Raw genomic sequence first — 20,948 nt, 5'->3', positions numbered from 1 at the left:
CAAGGGGATTTGAGTTTAAGTTGTGATGATGTGATGGTGTGCTACTAATGATGTGTAGGTACGTATACTGGATTATCCAGATCTAGACTTCGAGGTGGGTCAGCAAACCCAATCCCTTGACTATTGATATTTTCTTCGCCTGGAGGTGTCTTTCCCCTTGGTTATTCTTTGCTGTACTTACTAACTGACACCACTGTACCAGATAAGAAACGTGTTGCCGCCAATATAAGGCACTGTAGTTAGTCAGGAGCAAAGGCACTCTCATCAATCTGTCGAGCACGCGAGATGGGTTTATGCTTACATCCTTCTTCCTTTTTTCTTCTTCTTGTTTTCTCCTTTCTTCCTTTTTTTCTTGCTTTCTTCTTTCTTTCCTTCTTTCTTTCTTTCTTTCTTTCTTTCTTTCTTTCTTTCTTTCTTTCTTTCTTTCCATCTTCCTTTTGGTTATGACTCGTTAGGACCATTGCACTGCATGGTAGATACACTTCATCAGAGCATGACTGACATGGTACCATCTATTTTATTTATTCTGAAGGTTTCATGGCCAGTGGGGGGGGCTCCGGTATAAGAGGCTTCGGCTGGTCTGTTGATCATCTACCTATTAGTATACAGATATCTTGCACACGCAGTCACTTGTGATCGCTTTGGAAATAGCCAAGTTCGAGGGGCAAGCAGGGGCTTTGAATCTCTTAACCGACGAAGACGTACTGTCAGTGTTGTCATGGCATTGGCCCGGGTTATCTTGTTTGCTTTTTTTTTAACATCCTTTTTCTTCAATCCACTCGTCCTCTTTTCTTTTTTTTTTTTCTTTCTAATTATGTTCCTTTCAAGTGACTCCGCTCCCTCCATGAACTCGAAGGTGAATACACGTAGGCACTGTACAGGACCATGACACAGCTGGGCATCTCGCGCCCTGTGTTTGACATCCAGTCTACGATACGTGACAAACTAATGTCAATTAATCTGATTACTTCTTGGTCTCAATGACCTCTTTTCTTCTTCTTTTCTTTTTTTTTTTTTTTTTTTTTTTTTTTTTTTTTTTTTTTTTTTTCGAGCGAGCGAAGATATCTTCGATGATTAACTTGTCCGGCCATTATATGTGCTGTTTTCGGTCCGTGGCCGTGTTCAATTTCAGGCGCTGTCGGGCCGCACCTGGAAGTCAACGCCACGCTTGTACTCCTCAGCCGCCATTATTGCGCAGCGTCCACTGTGATGAAGGAGGCTGATAACCATAGGGTAGTCCATGTCAGGTCCGGCTTTCTATTTCGATCGAGTGCCCAAATCCTTCCAGGCCATCCGCACAGCACCGGCGTCTTCGAGCTGTCCTGTGCTGGTGACAGGTATATGTATGCCCTTTGAACGGGATGGTACCATAGACGAGTGTCACGTCAAGACATGGGCGGACTCGGCCGTCGAGCACTTGGAAGGCTGGGATTCGAAGGCTCGCGAGACCCAATCACGGGAGAACGATTGCCCACAATGTACGTTTGATACTGTACTAGTATTATGCAGCGAGCTGAACCCTTCGGTCCTCTGTGGCTGGGCACTTGTGGCTCTGCTGAATATGTGTTAGTACACGATCTCATGAAGCCTTCGGTTCATCGAGCCAAGACTTGTATGTGCTTGTACTGACACAAGAGGTGTTACCCGTAGTCATCATGAATCTTGGATTGACCGTTTCACATTCACAATCATTGTTTACTCTTCCGTCCTTTCTGGTAAGTAGGTTATCTTGATGATTCCGCTCGCAAGCATGTGAGGCTCCGATGACCGCCAGCTTAGGAATCGAGTTAACAGCCTAACATGCATGGCAGTCATCATGATTCTTGGCTGGGCGGCTGTTGTAGCCTCGATCTGAAAGTAAGCAGGAGTTTGGAAGGTGCAATGGTGTCCTGGGTATACTGGCGGGGTATTTAAGCTGTCCTTCTGGGCTTTTGAGTTTTGTTCTTCCTTTTTCTGGAATCAACCAATTCCTGATTCTTGAACCCTCCACCCGTAAGCACCAGGACGTTGACTGCAAGTTGGTGCCCAACCATCACCACGACCACGACCACGACCACAACAACAACAACAACAACAACACCACCACAAGCCCATTCACATCAGTAATTCAACAATACCTCCAGAGTATCTCATACAAGCCCTCGCACAATCTCAAGACTGCCCAGATATGGTGGACCCAACAGATTTGGGCCTGAGTTACCCGGATCCCATCAACGGACTCAATCACCCCCCACGCCCGCATCTCTGCTCAGCATGCAGCCAGATCGACTTCAAAACTCTTTTCACGAGTCACGAACGTCCTCTTGCCGCCAATGAAAAACGGCAGACATGCAAGTGCTTCGACATATTCGATGCCCTTCTCGGGCATGGCTGGACTCACCCAAAGTCGGCAAACAATTCATCCGAACCACCGTGCTGCTTTTGCAAATTCCACGACGAGTGCCTACTTCGATCCAAAGACATGGCCTCAGGAGGCAGGAATGTCTTTCGCCTGGATCACTTGGAGGAACCTAGATTATGGGGGTTTCATTCCTTGGCTGGCTTCCCGATCAAGCATCGAGGGTGTGAAAAGGGAAAGTGCTACCAACATCATGTGCAAGACGTTTTTGCACTACAACTAGTTGGACTCAGCGTTTATGAATTTTGGTATGACACCAATGCTTTTGAGAGAGCAGGCAATGCAATTCTGCCGGTGGTCAATGGTCCAAAGTTTCCAGGATTGACCAGGGAAAGAGCGGCTGGGGGCGGGTTGCGGGCGAGAATAATCATTCCCCATCAAGTCAACTACAACATCATTGGGGAGTGGTTAAGCCTTTGCCGCTCGGGGCATGTTCATTGTGATGGTGATGATGCCGATGTTGTCACGATCCCGGGATTTCAGGTCATTGACTGCACCACAAGCAAGATCCTTTCCGCTGTTGACCTTCTGGCCAATGGTAGAGAGGCAGGCCGGGTTGAATATGTGACGCTCAGTTATGTCTGGGGTCAGGCCGGCGAGGCTGGATTCAATGGGCCAGTCATGCGAGAAAATGGTCTCACATTACCAGATGCCTTACCCCTGGTCATCAGCGATGCAATTGAGGTCGTCAAGAGGCTTGGATACAGATACCTGTGGATCGACCGATATTGTATTCCCCAAAACGATTCACCACTCAAACACATCCAGATCCGGATGATGGACAGGATATACTCCTGTTCTGTCTTGACCATAATTGCGGCAGCAGGAGACGGCCCAGAATACGGACTTCCGGGCGTTAGCTCCCGTCATCGTACAGAACAGCTCAGTGTGCAAGTGACCGAAGGAATATCCCTGGTGTTTTACGAAATGCCTAGAGTTTCATTTGGCACATCAAAGTGGAATACGCGTGGTTGGACCTACCAAGAGGCGCTATTGTCGAGGCGTCGGCTTGTCTTCACAGATGGAATGACCTACTTCCAGTGCTACGAGATGCATGGCGATGAAGTTCTGTCACTACCATTATCTGGCAGGTACAGTTCTTTTGGCGGGAAAGATCAAGATGGCCAGTCTGATGATTTTGATCATATCTCATTCGAACGTGGACAAAACGATTTTGGCTGTATTTTTCCACGGCGAATTACCGATTGGTCTAATCCCGAGACGGCCTGGGATAGAATCGAGCAGTTTGCGCAGAGGCAGCTTGCCTTTGACCAAGACACTTTGGATGCCATTGCTGGCATCTTTGAGAGGTACTTGAGCTTCAACACTTGGAAAAGAACAGAGGACAGGATTTCATTCTTTTGCGGCCTACCTGTCATTCCTTTTTTGCGAGGAAATCAAATCACCGATCATCTTTCAAGAACGCCAAGAACCACTTCAATGCAAAAACTGTGGTCCCAGTATATCCTGGATAGTGCAGAGTCCGCAGCCGACGAGACTCATGCAAACCTTACGTGTCGATTGGTAACTAGCCTTTTGTGGTATTGCAAATGGAACTCGTCAGACTTCAAATCTATGGGCATGCCAACAGATCGGGAAAGCCATCTGCGAAGGTCGGGATTTCCAAGTTGGACATGGGCGGGTTGGAAGCACTGCAAGATACAATCTCCACAAGTCGATGTCCGTGGAACAATCTTCGACAGCTGCACCACGGTGCACGTAGAATATGAAGACGAAGCAGGTATTCTACAGAGGCTCGACTGGGTGAAAGACAACGATAAGATCCACAACCTATCGCATCAGGAGAGCAGATTCCCGTTATACTTGTTGATCAAAGGAACAGTAATGGATATGAAGCTGGCGTGGCACACTGAATCTGGGGCCGGCTATTCGAAACTGGGAGGAGGATACTGGATTATTACATCGCCCCAGTTCATGAGAAAGGAGAAAATTCTTGCTCCCCGATGTCTGTTCGAGGACATCCAACTGCAAAGCGGAGATGACAGGTCCTCCTCCACTTACCTCATGCGCAAAGAGGAAGTCAATGTTCTCGGTATGACACTGGCAGCAAACATGAATAGTAGAGGGAGGCAGAAGCTGTACGCCGTGTTGGTTATGATCTTGAGACCAGTGACAAGGCTTTTGAATGGACAACCGGAAACGATGTATGAACGAGCACATCTACTTGAAGTTCACGACCGCTTGGATTACGATCGGCCACAGATAACAGGTGCCTTGAGGGAGACCGTTGTACGGTTATGCTGAGACAAAAAGTTTGCACATGTAGCTTTCATAGGGACAAGAATCACATTTGCGTATCTCGGGACTGAGCCGAAGTGATTCCAATGAAGGGGGGAATGCTTGATTGGGTGCTCGGAAGGTCAAAGAGGAATGTGCCGCCAACCCAAGTCTAGATACTACTAGAGTAAGAAATCGGTGTGGAATGCGCCTTTCACCCGTCTCTGACATCAACAACTCGCCGCTAAATTTCACTGTACCCATGGCCTCCCGCCGGCCGTAGTACTTTATGCCTGCCCATAACTTGTATGTCTAGGCCTCTTTCATCATCCGTTCAACTTGGTTAGGAACTTGCGTTTTCAGGTACTCGCAGAAGCTCTCAGTGGCTCGCAGATAATTTTGAACCGGGACAACAACTTCTTTAAAGGTTTCCATTCTCCCTCGTAAAGTCATCCGCTCCCAAACGCACTTTGACAGGGCCAAATCACCACTGTTGACATAATCGGATAAGTTGCGTCAAGAAGGAGTGAAGTACGTTAAGCAGAAGGCAAGTTGAACGTTAGATGGCCAAATGTTGTGAGAAATGCTCATGTACAACAAGAAACTGTAGATTCACCGAAGCCGGAAATGTAAAAAGCTAGATGAATGAGGGGGTACCGACGATATGGCAAGGGAGTGTCCCTCCCAAGTTCACTTTCTTCGAAACCTCATGTTGGAGACGAGGTGCGTGTGCCAGACAGTCAGTAAAGACGGCAAGTTGGCGTAATTGTTCAGACACGAGATGAAATAGAATCAATGTTAAGATGGTTTGAGTTCACAGGACCAGTGGGAGAAATTGTGCGGAGTGTTGGCGAGGATGGTGTTGTTGATGTATAAGTTGAGGTTGAACATGGGCAATGGATTATTCTGTAGGGCTGTTGAGCGGCTTTGCAGTATTTTGTAGCGGCGCCTCATTTTGTGACAGTATGCAAGCACCAGCAGCTGTGGAGCTTGGGTACTCTACAATTTAGTAGCATAGGCGGGCCCCACATGCCCGCGTCAGACTTGGGCCTAGATTTGTGGACGTCAACGTTCCATCACCGGATTTGGATTTTGCGTCTGCCAATAACACCACCGCCGGCCGCCCTCTACTTTGGACCACATCACCGGCGACTCGCCATACACATACGCTACTCCCGAGTCGTCACCGAAGAAGCCCGACATGTCAAAGTCCAAAAAGGCGGCGGCCAAACGCAAGCAGAATGTCGAATCGACCGAGTCGTCGGCCAAGCGACCAAAGACGGCCGCCGGCGCCCTGCCCTCCCCTCCAGCTGAACCCGGACCCGAAGTCGACCGATTCGAACCCAAGAGCATCGCGGCAGTAGTCTCAGAGGAGGAGTTGGAAGTCACAGTCGACACCCTTCGCACATTGGCCGAGAACCCTGCCATCATCAAGTCCAAGGCGTGCAAGGAACTGCGCTCCGTCGTCTACGACTTCAGACAGGCCTGCACCACGGGCATCAACTCCAGCTCCGACGCCAACCTTACCTCAAAGGTCTCCGGCTTCCTGGCCGACGGCAAGTTAGTCGATGCCCTCGTTACACTGGCCGAGATGCGCATCCGTGGCGACATCCCCAGGCTAGGCGCCTTGTGCCGCTGGGTCAGAGATCTCGACATCACCAGCGGCCTTTCGCAAACCGAAACGACCAACAGGCAGAGTCGGCCCGAGCTGCTCAGGATCATGGACGCCATTCTGAGAGCCACCGGACAGCCAATTGATGCTTCCGGGCTTGGGGACTCGTCCTCCTCAACATGGACTGGTCCCATTGCGCTTCAGAAGATGTGGGATATCCGAGAGCCATCAGCAACACCATTCCCCATGCGGCAGTCCGTTCTGGACGGCACATTATTCTCGCTATGCCCACCGAATGTCAAGGACTTGTTCAAGGCTATTGAAACTACTCCCGGCCCTCAACGAAAACCACCCAACCTCCACCCAGCTGTCCTCCATCTCAGCAACGAAGGTGCCGTTCCTCTCTCACCTACTCCCCCGACCATCACCAAGCACCAACACCCCATTGTCCCCTCCCTTTCTATCTTAAAGGATGTCCTCTCGCCCGCCGAGTGCAAGTCCATCATCGCTGCCACCGAATCTGTCGGCTACCTCCCCGACGCACCCATCAAGGAAGACGGTTCCGAATCCAGCATCCTCGCCCACAACGTCTACTGGATCGTTGACCAAACCTTCCACGATGCTCTCTGGGAGCGTGTTCGGCCTTTCATCCCTACCCACGATGCTGGAAGAAAGGCGCGAGGCATCAACCGTCGCTTCAGGGTTTACCGCTACGTTCCCGGAGCCGAGTATCGCTGCCACTTCGACGGCGCCTGGCCTCCCTCTGGCATTCACCCTACGACGGGCAAGTACATGTACGATGCCTCGCCGGCGGACAAGAAGCAGTCGAGTTTGTTTACCTTCCTCATGTACTTGAATGATGAGTTTGAGGGCGGCGAGACGACCTTCTTTACGCCGAGCGTACGTGACGGTGTCATGAATGCCCACCCAGTGAGGCCGGTTATGGGCTCGGTGGCGGTGTTCCCACATGGCGAGAACCATGGTGCGCTGTTGCATGAGGGCACTGGTGTGAGGAAGGGTGCCAAGTACATCATCCGGACGGATGTGGAGTTTGATGTCGACCCTGGACGGGAGGACTGATGTGTGTGATGTCACCTTGGTTGAGCTATGTATCTTGTCCGAGGATTCATTATACAGTCTGTCGTTACCTTGCGGTATCAACCTAATAACGCCTAAAGTTCCTCGGATAACGTTTGAAATAACTCGAGATGCTTCGCTAGACTATAGCTTGGTCTATACATCAGGAGAAATACAAAAACCCTGTAATCAACGCTTCGCTTTCTCGCTTCTCCTCAACTTCGGGGATCCTGCTACATCGGACGACAGCCAGTCTGTAGATGAGGGTCAAGCTTGAAGCCACGGAGAGCACCAATGGCTTTATTGGCGTCTTGGATCCGGCAGTCGATCTTCGAACAAGGTCCAAATCCTCGATACCACTCAAGCTCTCGAGGCCACTCACGCTCTTGACGACATTCCGTCTCTCCAACGTCCGACTCTGTGGAAGGGGTCAACACCGCTTCGTCGTCACTAGAGGTATCACCGTCATCGTTAGCGTTATTGCCATACTCCTGCGTCTCCTCTTCCATACTCCAATAGCCACTGTCGTGGTCCTTGTCACTTCGTACCTCCGTTGCCTTTTCATCCTGCACGCCTGTTTGCGCATCGTGTTCCATGTTGTCTTCCACGTCTTCCACGTCTTCCACGTCTTCCACGTCTTCCACGTCTTCCACGTCTTCCACGTCTTCCACGTCTTCCACGTCTTCCACGTCTTCCACATACTCCTGATGTTCAGTTGCATCTTGATGGCCTCCGTCGTAGCTATCCTTCATATTTCCAATTTGGACGTCGTGCCATCGATAACAGAGAATATATTGATAATAGGCAAAATTGGCAACCCAGATTTTGGTGCTCACTATCCGCAAAAGACAACACAAGTAAATGTCAGCATATATCCCCAACTTGTCCCATATGGCATGGACACATCACCACAGCACACTTTGCGCGCCACTCTCTCGCGAACCACGTTTCTTGGCATGAAAACATATCACTCACCTTTCCGAATCTCCACATGAAGCTCCTTCGTCAACCTCTGCAGCTCCTCAGTTGACACGTCTTCCGGCACCCCGCTAATCAACCCAAGCGGATCCCTCGTCCAGGTCTGCGCCATCGCCGCAGCCAAGTACCACAGCGCCCACGGCTCAAGGATAGACAACCCTTCGAACGCAAAGATCGGTGATTCGCAAATACTTTGTAGAGTCTCCATGATGACGAGCAAGTTGTTGATGCCCTTCATCGGCCAGTATTGGACAAGGATGGGATTGCTCTCTGGGTGAGGTTCATGGAGTAGGAATTCCTCCCATGATGCGAGGAACCGCGGAGTCTTGAGTTTGAATCGGCGGATGAGATCGAACGCTAGGTGTAGATTGGCCATGCGGGTGGCCCAGAGAAACCGGCGTTCGGGATAGGGGAGGAAGATCGTGGGGAGGTTGTAGATGTAGGTGGAGGGTTCCATTGTTGATCGGTTGGCGATAGGTGGAGTAGGGATATCGGAACTAGGTAGGACGCTGGCATTCAAGATATTGTCTAAAATGTAGTGGATGGATTAGAAAAGATGCGATGAGCAAGGACTTGGAGGAGAGGTGTTCTTGGAGCTTCAAGCTCACTAGATTCGCTGCTTCTTCTCGTTAATTCCGAATCTCAACGCCTGTTAAGAGCATCTTTACGATATAGACCTCTAGCCAACACAAGGGAAGGTGCAATGCTTTCAATCAGGGAAGGATGGGGAAGAGCTGGAACTTCAAGACCAACCCTCATGATGGACCTCTTGAACACAAAGACGAGGCAGAACGTCGTAAGTAAACAATCCCCCTTTTCCCACGCCAATCAATACAGCTGCATACCCCTATCGCTTTTGGCTGCGAACATCCATCTCGGCAAAGGCATTGACTTTGATCGCAAAGAAGCATATCATGCTACTGAAGTTCTAACCCTTTTCCGCTAACCCATGTATCTGCCGCTGTGTTCCTTCCCCCGGATCACGGTACTATTTGCTCGTTCAATGTTTGCAGGCACTACCTCTCAGTCGTGCATTCGTGTACTTTCACAACATACCTTGGGCTGAACCTTCCAGTACTAATTCTGACCAACGTGGATCACACATTCGTCCATCATATTCATCGGTGGCAATCGGCCATCCCCAAAAGCTACTAGTCACAGCTTGAATGGCCTTTCTGACCTCCGGAGCAGCTCTTTCGCTCGCTCGAGCCTGACCGGAGATAAAGCCCATTGCAAAGATGGTCAGTGGTCAGTGACGACCTTCTATCTCCATTTACTCCGGGGTTTTCCTCCCATGCTTCTTTTATGTTTTTAAACGGACAAGTATGTCTATCCATCTTTTATACCAATACCAAACCGTTTGAAGTGATACTGGTCACCAGCAACCACGGTCCAGCAGACCGCCCCTAACGGGCGAGACGGAAATGGACCACGCGCCCATAGACCTCCAACAAACATCAAGACAGCTAGGAACAGGAATATGGGATAAGTGATAGAAGCTAGATCAGGCGCGGTGCCGGTTACAACAAAGGCCAAAGCGATAACTAAATTGACACCCACCTCATTCGCTTGCCCGGGAACCATTGCGGGGCATGAGTTGAGTGTGATGAGTGACCACGATATCTTGATCATCTCTGTCTCTGTTTACACTTTCTGGGGAAGACAATGATCATCATCTTGGCAAAGGGCAGAGGAGGAACAGGACCTACGACCTGCTTGTTTGGGGTTGCCCTGAATATTATCATGCCTCGACTACGTCCCGATGGTCAAGACGATCGGTTGATAGAAGACAAGATCGTCGTCGACTATTGGAAGTGGAATACAACGCACATGTTCCGTTTATACCTCATACATACTACTCTATGTACATGTACTACACCATACAGTAATACTATCTGTCTACGTTTACCGTGGTCCCTCTTTGCAGGTATTCCCCTTTCGTCCCGTCTTTGCATTCCACGGACGCGCATCTACACACAAGTCCAATTCCGCATTCCATTCCATCCTTTCCTCATGCAGCATTGACACCTGCAGGTCCGCACATCCACCCATCCATCCATCCATCCATCTGCCCAGTGCCCACTGACGCAGAAACCGGTCAACCCGTTCATTGGTACATGCAGAACCGTTAGAGTTGCATAACGATTGCATATGCAGTGCAGTGCAGTGCATTGCACACGGACGGGCGGGCGGGCGGGTACCTGGCATAACATACAAGCTGTTGTCTACGGAAAGAAGTGCATGAAACAACAACTCTATCCGTAGGTATCTAGGTTTGTTTGCAGTGAATGAACCGTTCACGGCCCGGCGACGACCACAACGGAACGACCAACGGAACGGTTACTTGGGACGTGCGTGTGGTTGACTGACTCTAGCGGCACAAACGGAAGCTTGATCCATAAATCAACTCCCCTCTCCAAAAAAAAAAAAAAAAAAAAAAAAAAAAAAAAAAAAAAAAAAAAACAAGGAGGGAGCCAGGCAAGGGCGCAGTTTTGTATCTACACTAGAGAATGCAAGTGGTGTCTGTCGTAGGGCTTAATCGTCCCCATTCCCGTGGTCCGTTTTTACCACAGTGATGGGATGGATGGATGGATGGATGGATGGATGGATGCAACGCTACTCTTTACCCCCGGAGCCCCGGTGCCTGTACCTGTACCTGTACCTGTACCGGTCGAGACGACAGATGCTTCACCCAAGGTTCTTCTTAATCCTTCCAATATGCAAAACGGAGTGCCATTCGTCATCGCAGTCATATTTCACAAGGGCAATTGGGTCCTTCTCTGGAGCTTCGAGAAGGGTTCTTGGGGGGGTTGTTTGATGTTCTTTGACATGGAAATGGATGGAAGCCCCACAGTGACGCCGAGGGAGGGATCGAGATCGTGATCGGTGTGTTGCCCTCAAACTGAATGAACTTGCTAGTGTATGTAGTGTATGTAGTGTAGTGTAGTGTAGTGTAGTTTGGGCTTGCAGCTCCTTCCACCCCTGATTAGCGCAGCCTGCATAGGCAGCATTGGGCTGTCATGTTTCCAAACTTGGAGACAGGATTGACCGTTTTCGTTCGCCCTGTTGCGTCGCGCCCTATTGCTGATGGAGTCCGCGGGTCCTTACACTAGTGTAGTGTAGTGTAGAGGAGTCCGAGGGTCCGTATCGACAAGGTTACCTGTGTTAGTGTTTCTGTGGCGTGATGTGTGTGTCATTTGGTTTAGCGTTGTATCCAGGAGATTGGGTTGTAATGAATGGTCTGTTGTGATGTTTGGGGTTGAGGTTATTAAACGGTCCCCAGTTTTTTTTTTCTTTTTCTGTTGTGTAGCTAGTCTAGGAAAACGTTTTGACCTTCTGGGGGAAATGAAACGACCAAAGAACTATTTTTGCTTGGTACGTAGATACGTATGTAACTTGTTTCGTTGGGTTCAATTCCCTTCAGTTTGTCGTGCCCCCCCCCCCCCCCAAATGACGAGTCACACCTTGAATGGAAATTTCCACGTCTCTCAAACACCCAACCCGCGCGCGGAATTGATACCGTCGATGCAGTGGCCTTCCATTCACGGATTTTTCCATGTTGCTTCTTTACATGTAGTATCACAACTCGAAAAAGGTGATGACCGAATACAACAAACTGTCGGAGGTACCTTGCTTCTATGACCTACCTACTCAGTCACCAACCTTGACCATGGACACTCACCCACCCACTCGCACCGTTCGGCCAACGGAAGATAGGTACCTCTACCATAGGTAGGTAGGTGTTCGCTCGCTCGAACTTCGGACCATCCGGGTGGAAATGGAATTAGCGATAGCCCTCCCCCCCGGCATCTCTGCCCCATCAGTGCTAGTACACAATCAGTCGGTACCTGCAGTAGCGTCGCTAGGCGTGCTGGCGCGCAACTCCACCGGCCACGAGGACGTCCCAGCAGACGAGATGTCCCAAACAGTCTCCCAGGAACCTTGACTGACTGAGAGACAACTGTGGAAAACTTCTGGAAGGGGTCAGGTTCAAAGAAGCAAAGAATCTCGCTGCCAGTTCTGTGCCTCTTCGCTTGTCATTTCCTCCCCCGGGGGCACTGACCAGTCATGTTGTCGGTCGCTTCTGTTTGCCGGCATGGAATCGCATTGTAGCATAGCATAGCATAGCATAGCATGGCGTGGCGTGGCATGGCATGGCATCGCCGCTCCCTCCGTGTGCGAGATTGGACCGGGGGTTGAGTCCGTGGGCATGTTTGGGCACCTGGTTCCCCGGCAAATATGAACAAGGATGGAGGAAAGGCCGGCCCCGGTTTTTCTCTTACATATTCTCAGCTTCGATTGCGCTTCCACTTTCCTTCTTACCCTCCTTTTCCTTCTTTGGCTTCTTTGCGATTCTAGCCTCTTTCCCCTTTTGGGTTCCTTGCTTAAATTGGAACACTCCACGCTCCGTTTTGCAAGGTTTTGAGGACAAAAGGACGTTTCCAAATTGGCACCCTCCTCTTCTTTTCCCTGCCATGGGCTATTCTAGTGTGGTTTCGTAGGGATTAGTTTGCGGCAGTCACCCCTCCCTCGGCCGGCCCTGGGTGTTTGGGTCTCGATTGTTCCATTTTGAACCGAACATGATGTCGTGAGATATCCAAAGCCCAATGTCATGCAATGTCGGAAAGCTCATGGCAAAAAGACGACATTTCGTTTTGATTTTGGTGAAGCGAAGACCAGGGACTGACTGAACCGACGCGCAGTCGGGACATGCCGAACGTGCTTGCTAATCAACATCAGCCAGCCAGTCTTTTATTGTCAACATGCGAAACGGTCATGATTCGGCCACCAGGTACTGTTTTCCTCATATTGTCCATCCCTTTAACGGTGAAAATGGTCCATTTTGTGCCAAGACCAAATCTGGCCAATCGGCTGGTCTTATTTTATCCACCTTTACATCTGTGCCCATGCAGCTACCTCGCTTTCACCAGCTTTTGCAGCACTTTTGTCACTGCAGAAAATGTGAGGGCAGGTATGGAGCAGTCAGGGGTATACTCGACCAATGCGCTCTCAGGATTTGCCGGCTAGCGCTGCTTGGCTGCATCAACAAAGTCGCTAAGTACAGCAAGTCTCCAAAGTCTTGGCACAAAATGGACCATTTTCACCGTTAAAGGGATTCACAAGGAAATCGCCGTGACTTTACCCATGTTCCGGCCCCGGTCCCGAGCCTCCCTCCCATTGCCTGGCAAGTCCGACAAGTGGGACCGGCATTACCTCACCCGGCCTCACCAGGCTCACGCAACATGCAACACGCCCCAGTTGTCTTCCCCGGGCCTTATCCCCTTGCCGTTCCGGCGCCGGCAAACCTCTACCCCGGTGCTTCAACCCTATGGGGACTTGCCCCCAAGCTTGCCCTGTACTGCCTGAAGCAAGCCCGCTCGGTGATCCCGGACTAACCCCCGATTACCCACTGGACCCCGGACCTCCGATGTAAAGCCAGCCAAAGCCAGCCTCAGACGCAGTTTGACGTCAAAACTAGGATCCTTCTGATGGGGACCGGACAGGGCATCGCGTCGCATCCACCGGAAGGGTAGCCCGAGACGGTCACGACCGGGTCCGAAGGGGATAGGAAAAGGCTTCTGGAAGAAAAGAAACGGTGCGGGAGAAGGAGTGGAGCAAATGCAGGACCCCGGAGAAACTGTCATTAATCCACTTCCCACTTTCACTTCCACGCCACCCACCACGCTGAGCTATCACAAACCCTTGAGCTATCACAAACCCTTGATCCGTTTCTGGCAAGCCAGGAACATGAAGACATGCCCCCAAATGCGTGGTGGGATAAGTGGGCACAAGGTTTGGTGATGGACTCTCCCCTCCGTCATATGTCCCGTTGGGGGATGGTTTCAATCAATATACACATATATATGTAAAACGTTTGCAACGTGTTTGATGGATGTGAGTATATCGTGAAACCACCCTGTTGGTGGTGGGATCCCTTAGTTTAACGTTTTGATCGGTTGAAACATGGATATAGATGGTACCTGCCTTCTTGCTTCTTTCGGGTTTGATTATGCTGTCTTGTTGTTGGTGTTGGAGTTGATGTTGCAAGATGCTGGCAATGGTTAGTTTTGATCAGTGTCATTTTCACATGGCTAATCGCGACAGGGGAATAACTACCTACCTAGAGACGTGACTAAACAGCATAGCTTATTTCATGCCTTTAGTGGTATCATTACCTTTGTGTTGATGATCGAGTTTTGTTCCATCTTGAGGATCGATGGTAAGATTGACATCGAAAATTAGGCGTGTTGACGGATTGCTTCCATCCCCCTTCCATCTCACACTCTATCACTTGGGGGCCACTAAGCAAACACAATCAATATCAACGCCAGTTGCCATCGAGTTGACAGGTTAGGTGACATTCACCATGCAAGCGCGGCGGCAACGCCGCAATTATTGAGTTCACGTTGACTGATTGACAAGTCTCGTCCTTCCCGGCAAGCCACCACAATTGCCAATAGCCATGCAACGCCATGCAATGCCATACTATGCTTCATCTTTCTAGACGATCAACGGTTAAAGCGGCGCTGCCACGCGCATTGTTCACCGTTTGAAAACGTCTGTTGTTTGGTGTGGTATCTCAAAGTGAAAACAGTAGCCATAGAGGTAGTCAACCAGCTGCATGTATGGTCCTTTTCCCACGCAACATGTCTCGTCCACCATCCGTGTAAATACATATCCATCCCATCAACTTACTACATTATCGGCCGTTGTCAAGTTGAGGTGCGCCACGCCGGCAATGTTCTAGGTAGGCAGCCTTTCAACTCTCAAAAGTCCGTCATGTTGGCTGTCGCGAGTCGTGCGTGGACTCAAACATATGTAGTTTCTCGAGCAAGTTGAACTCAAACGTCGGTGGCTTGATCGGACCGATCTCTGTTACTCTCAATGTCAATTAAATATAGTAGTTGTTCAAACTGCCGGCCGATGGCATTGACTGACTTAACTAACTAAGTCAATGGAGTGGTCGTAACGAACGTCCCGATCGAACCTGAATGGTGCGTGGTATATTTGAGTCGTGTGGTGTGGACGTGGAAGTCCGCCAATACCATGAGTCCATGACAATCTGTTTACGTAAGGCAGGTGAACGGCTTTGACTCAGCCATCCCTTATCCCAGTTCACACCCACCTGTCATGATCATGTCAGTTAGCCTTTCCCGTGAGGCGAGTGCGGGTGCACAGAGACAACTAATAGGTGTCAGTCAGTCACACTGTCAGTCCGTATTAACATGACGGCTGACGTGACTGGCGGCTGGCGGCTGGCGGCTGGAGGTGTCTGATGCCTGATGGTTCGTGGGGGTCTCGCCGGTTCCTACTTCTACCGTCGCTAATAACAGGGGAGGGGGCTTGAAGCAGTTGGGTGACGCGGCGTTTTGGCCATCTGTCAGTTATTTATGAAGACAGCTGCGGTTCGGCTATGCTTGTCTCAGTCACTTGTAAGTCGTTGCATGTCTGAAACAGATTAGATTGAAGCAAGGCACGCCATTTCGGCAAAGCGCCAACTCATTTGGAGAATGGCTGTCTTGGATACTCTATTCTTTATGTCCGTATACCTAAGTCATTCAAGAAGACTATCAGTCAGCTTCTCTCTTGATGATAGCCCCATCCACTTGTCGTTGGACAAAGTGGTGAAGATCAAACTTCGGTCATAAAATGACTGGTCAACATACGCATGAGGGAGGACACGACGTAAAACCTGCCGATGTCGTGCACCATCGCCTGCTTGATTCACTGGTGGAGGGAATACAAACCCGTAATTGCGACGCTCAACCTAGAATAGGTAGGGCAATTTGTGCACAGAGTAATTCCCGGTTGATCCAGTTGTATGGGTTTGCCGTTACGTCCGCTCGGCTGCTCTTTTTAGATTATGAATGTCTCTCTTCCCCAGAATATGGCAACACTTGAGATTCGGAGATCATGTCGTCTCACATTCATCCGATCTTATGTACGATCCGTAGGTGTGAGGCAGGGCAGACCTTTCCTTCTGGATACAACGTTGAAGTTGACATTGACTGCCAGCAAGTGTACTCGGGGCCTTCATGTCTGTACACAAAGCTGATGCTGTATCGATACCCATCAAGCCTCTGAAAGACACATGGCCTATACGTGATCCTTAACAGCATGAAAGTCACAGCTTATTTCTCGAGGGACTTCCGCTCGGGCTGACATTCAACGTGATGTTCAGGGGGCATGTCAGGGTCTAAACACTTAGTGGCCTATCAGGATAGTGCATCACCAACACCACAAGACCAACAACGACAAGATCATCATCAAAGTAAAAGTCCGTGATGAAGCCAACAGAAGTCACATGATTCAAGGCGAATGCATCCCCGAAAAAAGAAAACTTGGGGGCCCAGATCATCAGGCCGCTGTCTTCTTTTCTTCTTTTTTTTTTCGGGTTGTTTTTTCTCCGCAGTCACTACTGCATAATAGCTGAGCCAGGCACCCAGGGTCATGGGCGGATGGACTTCCCATTGGCAACTAACCGCCCGGGGCGCGGGAGCCGAGTGACGATCATCGATGCGCTATTTGCCTTGCGGCCCTAGCACCAACGGGGAGATTCGTCACATTATGTCTGTCTGTCTGTATCCAATGCCACTTGGCGCACCCAACACGAATGACTCGCCTCAATGTTGGTTTCACTCGTCACCTTATGCTTGAATTTGATCACTAGGTTTTGGGTCCGGAGTAGATGGGCTGATAAAACCCTCCGTTTTGTGTAGGGAAAGCAAAAGCATGAAAGGAATACTCCAAACGAAGAGTGAAGCGACCGACTAAGCCGTTGACTGGCCCGAGCCCTCGCGGCCCTGAACCCATCGTGTTGGGTGTTTGGGTAATAATGGTTTGTGACTCATCCACGTGTGATCCAGTTTGCATGGTGATTGATTGATGAGAAAGGGCAACAGTGACGGCCAAGTTTTTCGACGATCAAGCAAGAAAACAAAACGCTTCCCGCTGTAGCAATCAATCAAGCAGTCGTCATTACAATTTGCCCCCTTCGTGCGTGTTTCAGGAGAGCAAGCAAAACCTGATCCAAGGGCTACTCCAAGGGCTTCCAGCCAGCTGGGCTAGCGGGGCTCAGTCAGCGTGCCGGGCCCGACATTGATTGAGTGAAATGGGAGTGTGTGCTGCGTAGCGTGAGCGGCCGGCAATCCGCTCGTCATTGTGCTTTGTCGGGTACCAAACTTCACCCATGTTCACGACGAGGAGGGTTGAGGGAACGCTAATGCAGGAACACATTTACAACCCTTGCAAGGTGTAGAAAAGGCACTTCCGTTCCGCTCACTCGGTGCCCCGGGGGCGTGCGTGTGTGCATGCGAGCTTGCCGTTTCGTAGCACGGCCTGTTCCCTTTTAGTTACCGCTGCAAGGTACCAAGACCGGGTTCCCAGGTTGAACCATGACGGAGGGCTGGCACCTTTTCTGTTGTATATCGGTACCTTGGTTGGCCTCTCCCCGTGGCTGAGCTCAGCCAGGCCAGGTACAAGTCGCGGGACGGTGGGATCTGAGCCGTTTACGGATGACCGTCTCAGAGGGGACAGAACCAAGTACACAGTACATGACTAGCCACCGTTCTGTGTTTGCAATGTCTCACAACTTCTCAGCCTTTCCGTTCAACTCAGCAGTCTCAGCAGGGGGGCCAAAACATTACTTACCTAGGCTGCCACAACGACGGCACTCCGTATTGTCCGGTTCTATTTCGCTTCAGAAAAACTGTCCGGTTCAAACGGATCTCCAGGTGCAGCATCGCAGTAGTCAGGCATGATGAGGCTCAGCATACACGGTATGCAACACTGAGGATAGGTGGACCGGATCCGTTCCCCGGGTTGTCGCTTCGGCCTTCTGAATGTATGTCATCCTGAAGACTGATCCGTGGTGCCGCCGTCGCCTTTCCACTTGTGCATCGTTTTGCCGCCGCATTTGTCTGCCTAGACTTCTGTTTCTGCGTCGGCTCGTCCCCAACCGCAAACCCATCTATCCTTTGAAAAAGGTAACTATGCTGATGAACACTCAAAATATAAGTGTACAATAAATTGGCAAGTTGCGTTGATGAGAACGTGCGGATGTGTGATTCTGGGTTAGGTTTCTTTTTGCGGGGCTATTTCTGGCAGGAAAAAAACCCATGGCGTCTCGGCGAATAGGCATTGAGATCGAGGGAGGGGTATAGTTTTTGTGCCGTTTCGTCGGTATCTGCAACTAAATGCAGCAGTGATGTAGCTGCAAAGTCAAGTAAGTAGTAATCTTGGGGGTACTCCTTTCGTGTTTTGGCCCCCTTCAAGCCATATGTCCATGGGATTCATTCAGCGACGGTGTTGTTCCGTCAGTGCCGTGAATGGTCATGGTCAGTAAGTAGCGCATCACAGCAAAGCCCACGATGATGCAGTGGGGGGCTGGAAACAGGATGTCCTCCTCCCTCCAAAGCATATCTTTTCTGAAGTCGCCCTAGAAACTGTTGCTGAAGCGCGGCCCTGCATGATGTCAGTTCCAGATGTTCGATAACTTCGAGGGAACCTCGGGCAAAAGCGTGGGGATTCATAGAGGTCCCACGACGCACAACACCCGGGACCTTGCAACCCCCGAAAGTGTATTGCATCACACAACAGCACCTATTTCTAGGTCTGATAGCCATATCGCCTAAAAACAAAGAAAATGGATTGCTTAGGATACGACGAACTGGCAACACAATTGTGTTCCCCACACCCTTGCTGAACTTTGACAAGTGCTGGTAGCCTTGCCTGTGTTCGCTCCAATGTCTCAAGTTGTAGCCGTAGGGAACCGTGGCATTGCGCCGTATGCTCCGTCGCTCCGTTATTTCACTTGGCGCAGCGTCGTTGTGGCTAGCCAAAGTGACTTGATCATCCCCGTGTTACCCGCGACGCATGTTAGGCTGGCGGGCGGACAGTCCCATTCGGTGGGCTGTAGGAAGCTGAGGCGGCGTGGTCGTGGAAAACAGCACTCGGGCCTTTTCCATCCACCTATCCAACTTCCTGGAATACCTGCGCAGCCAGGATAGTGTATGTCATCGGAGGGCGATTATTTGGATCCACGTGCTGGCAAGGCAACCCAATACCACGGAACATGGACTTCTGGAAGTATTCGACTGCAGCACCTGGGCTAGATGCAATGCTATTTGACAAGGTATACTGTAGCTCATGGTCTGCAAAGTACCGGTACCGTAGGTAGATTACAGTACTGAGGCCAACGCGGGAGGCAAGCGAACTGCCGCTGCCTGCTCAAGCATGAGGCTTACTGCATGTCCGTCATCTCCTGCTGCGCAAGAGCGGACGTGAATCTGTGCGTAATCATTAGTCTAGTACGTAGCTACCAAAATGCAAGTAAGATGAAGAGAGTCCACGATACATACCCAGGGCTGAGTGCTATCAAGTCCGCCATTGGCATCCAGCCTCTTCCGAGACACCGCGAGCTTCAGGTCAGATTCCAGACAGGCAATGATTCGTATTCAGCGCAAATCCCATACGTACGTAACTGGATAACCCCGAGAGGGCACCCTGCTCGGTCGGGTTGTCGTGTGGCTGTCAGCTCCCGCAACGCGGCATGTCGGGCGTGGGTATATTAACCTGAAAGGCGAAGACCCGTAGCAATTGTCCACCATGTTACATTTGTGCTTGGGTTGCTGTCTCGGAAACCTGGGGTAGACGGGCGTGTGTCTTCGGAACAAACTCATTTGCATGCGCACCGAGAGTTCGTCACGAGGAGGAGGTACGGTGTTAGGCGAGAGCTGTGATATAGTCAGCTACCCGAGCAGGTGTTCCTCGTTAGGTATGTTCCGCTGTCGTACGGCATCCGAGTTTTACTGCGGTTTCGTTGATCCGTCCAACCATGAGGACGTGCAAGAATAACGACTGGCAAAGTTTTCATCCAACAGGTCGTCTTTCAGCTCTTGACTTGTTTTCTTGAAGACAAACGCGCAAACCGCGCTTCCTACGCAGGCCGTGCTGTTCCTGCAACAAGGTCTTATGGGGGTACCGTCTCCGGATGTTGTTGCCTATCATGCGGGAAAATGCTTGAAGACCCTGGACCCTGCAACGACCGCGTTGTTGGCTGGGCGCTACTGTATGTACAGTTCTGCAAGTTTTGTGGCAGATAAAGTCGCGATAGCTTCGCGTCGCCAGCTAGAGCCTGTGGGCTTTGTTTTTGCCATCTTGACGGCGACTGGTTCGTTGTCTCTCACGTTGCGAGTAACTGCGTCGCATTGCATCCAGCTCGTCTCGTCGGCTGTTGGGCAGCACCGCTTGGAAGCGGCAGACTGGCTGGTTTCAATGTGCGTTTTGCCATGTTGACCGAGCAATTACTGGTCACGGTGGGGACGGTGAACTGGTTGCAGATCGAGGCCATTCCTCTTTTGTGCTCTGACGGCTTAGCACTGCTGAATGTGTGGTCCAGCAGCCCTTGTTTGCACAGATCGCCGCATCGCTGCCATGCTGAAACTGTATTAGCACCATCGTCACTTTATGTTTAGTCTGCTCAAGAGATCAGATTAGCGACGATCCTTGGCTTCTTGTCATATTCAAGTGCTTAACAAGACGGATTCATCAGTGTCCCTGCGTTTCGAAGAGCTTCATCAATATGTCTACGTAGTACCCGCTGCGACTGTCCGGGTGGTGATATAGTGTGAATCGACGCGCCAA

At 50.5% G+C, this 20,948-nt stretch overlaps 5 protein-coding genes across 5 annotated transcripts; 3 read left to right on the top strand and 2 right to left on the bottom strand.

Annotated features, from left to right (window-relative positions):
• Window positions 1-1,972: 1,972 nt before the first annotated feature.
• On the top strand, window positions 1,973-4,723 carry B0T23DRAFT_381489 (heterokaryon incompatibility protein-domain-containing protein). The gene has a single exon (XM_062837264.1). It carries the CDS (start codon window positions 2,168-2,170, stop codon window positions 4,661-4,663), a length of 2,496 nt encoding a protein of 831 aa, XP_062691484.1. The 5' UTR covers window positions 1,973-2,167; the 3' UTR covers window positions 4,664-4,723.
• A 1,009-nt stretch (window positions 4,724-5,732) lies between these two features.
• On the top strand, window positions 5,733-7,457 carry B0T23DRAFT_158381 (uncharacterized protein). Its single transcript, XM_062832673.1, has one exon. The coding sequence runs from the start codon at window positions 5,838-5,840 to the stop codon at window positions 7,326-7,328; it is 1,491 nt and encodes a 496-aa protein (XP_062691483.1). The 5' UTR covers window positions 5,733-5,837; the 3' UTR covers window positions 7,329-7,457.
• Window positions 7,458-7,558: 101 nt separating this feature from the next.
• B0T23DRAFT_396483 (uncharacterized protein) lies at window positions 7,559-9,534 on the bottom strand (the record flags this gene model as incomplete). The annotated part of the gene is made up of 3 exons (XM_062838253.1): window positions 7,559-8,160; window positions 8,301-8,831; window positions 9,360-9,534. 3 exons carry the CDS (start codon window positions 9,532-9,534, stop codon window positions 7,559-7,561), a joined length of 1,308 nt encoding a protein of 435 aa, XP_062691482.1.
• A 3,941-nt stretch (window positions 9,535-13,475) lies between these two features.
• Window positions 13,476-14,139, bottom strand: B0T23DRAFT_381484 (uncharacterized protein). Its single transcript, XM_062837263.1, has one exon. It carries the CDS (start codon window positions 13,946-13,948, stop codon window positions 13,631-13,633), a length of 318 nt encoding a protein of 105 aa, XP_062691481.1. The 5' UTR covers window positions 13,949-14,139; the 3' UTR covers window positions 13,476-13,630.
• Window positions 14,140-19,091: 4,952 nt separating this feature from the next.
• On the top strand, window positions 19,092-20,911 carry B0T23DRAFT_359570 (uncharacterized protein; the record flags this gene model as incomplete). The annotated part of the gene is made up of 9 exons (XM_062836232.1): window positions 19,092-19,145; window positions 19,186-19,217; window positions 19,328-19,391; window positions 19,449-19,474; window positions 19,621-19,729; window positions 19,956-20,147; window positions 20,186-20,377; window positions 20,433-20,475; window positions 20,523-20,911. 9 exons carry the CDS (start codon window positions 19,092-19,094, stop codon window positions 20,777-20,779), a joined length of 969 nt encoding a protein of 322 aa, XP_062691480.1. The 3' UTR covers window positions 20,780-20,911.
• Between the last annotated feature and the right edge of the window lie 37 nt (window positions 20,912-20,948).

The sequence above is a fragment of the Neurospora hispaniola genome, assembly GCF_033458365.1.
Source record: "Neurospora hispaniola strain FGSC 10403 chromosome Unknown B0T23scaffold_5, whole genome shotgun sequence".
NCBI lineage: Eukaryota > Fungi > Ascomycota > Sordariomycetes > Sordariales > Sordariaceae > Neurospora > Neurospora hispaniola.
This window is presented reverse-complemented; position numbering and strand designations above follow the sequence as displayed.

Excerpts from the sequence above, each read along its gene's own strand:
- B0T23DRAFT_158381 (XM_062832673.1), top strand. The coding sequence starts at position 5,838 with ATGTCAAAGTCCAAAAAGGCGGCGGCCAAACGCAAGCAGAATGTCGAA.
- B0T23DRAFT_381489 (XM_062837264.1), top strand. The coding sequence starts at position 2,168 with ATGGTGGACCCAACAGATTTGGGCCTGAGTTACCCGGATCCCATCAAC.
- B0T23DRAFT_381484 (XM_062837263.1), bottom strand. The coding sequence starts at position 13,948 with ATGACAGTTTCTCCGGGGTCCTGCATTTGCTCCACTCCTTCTCCCGCA.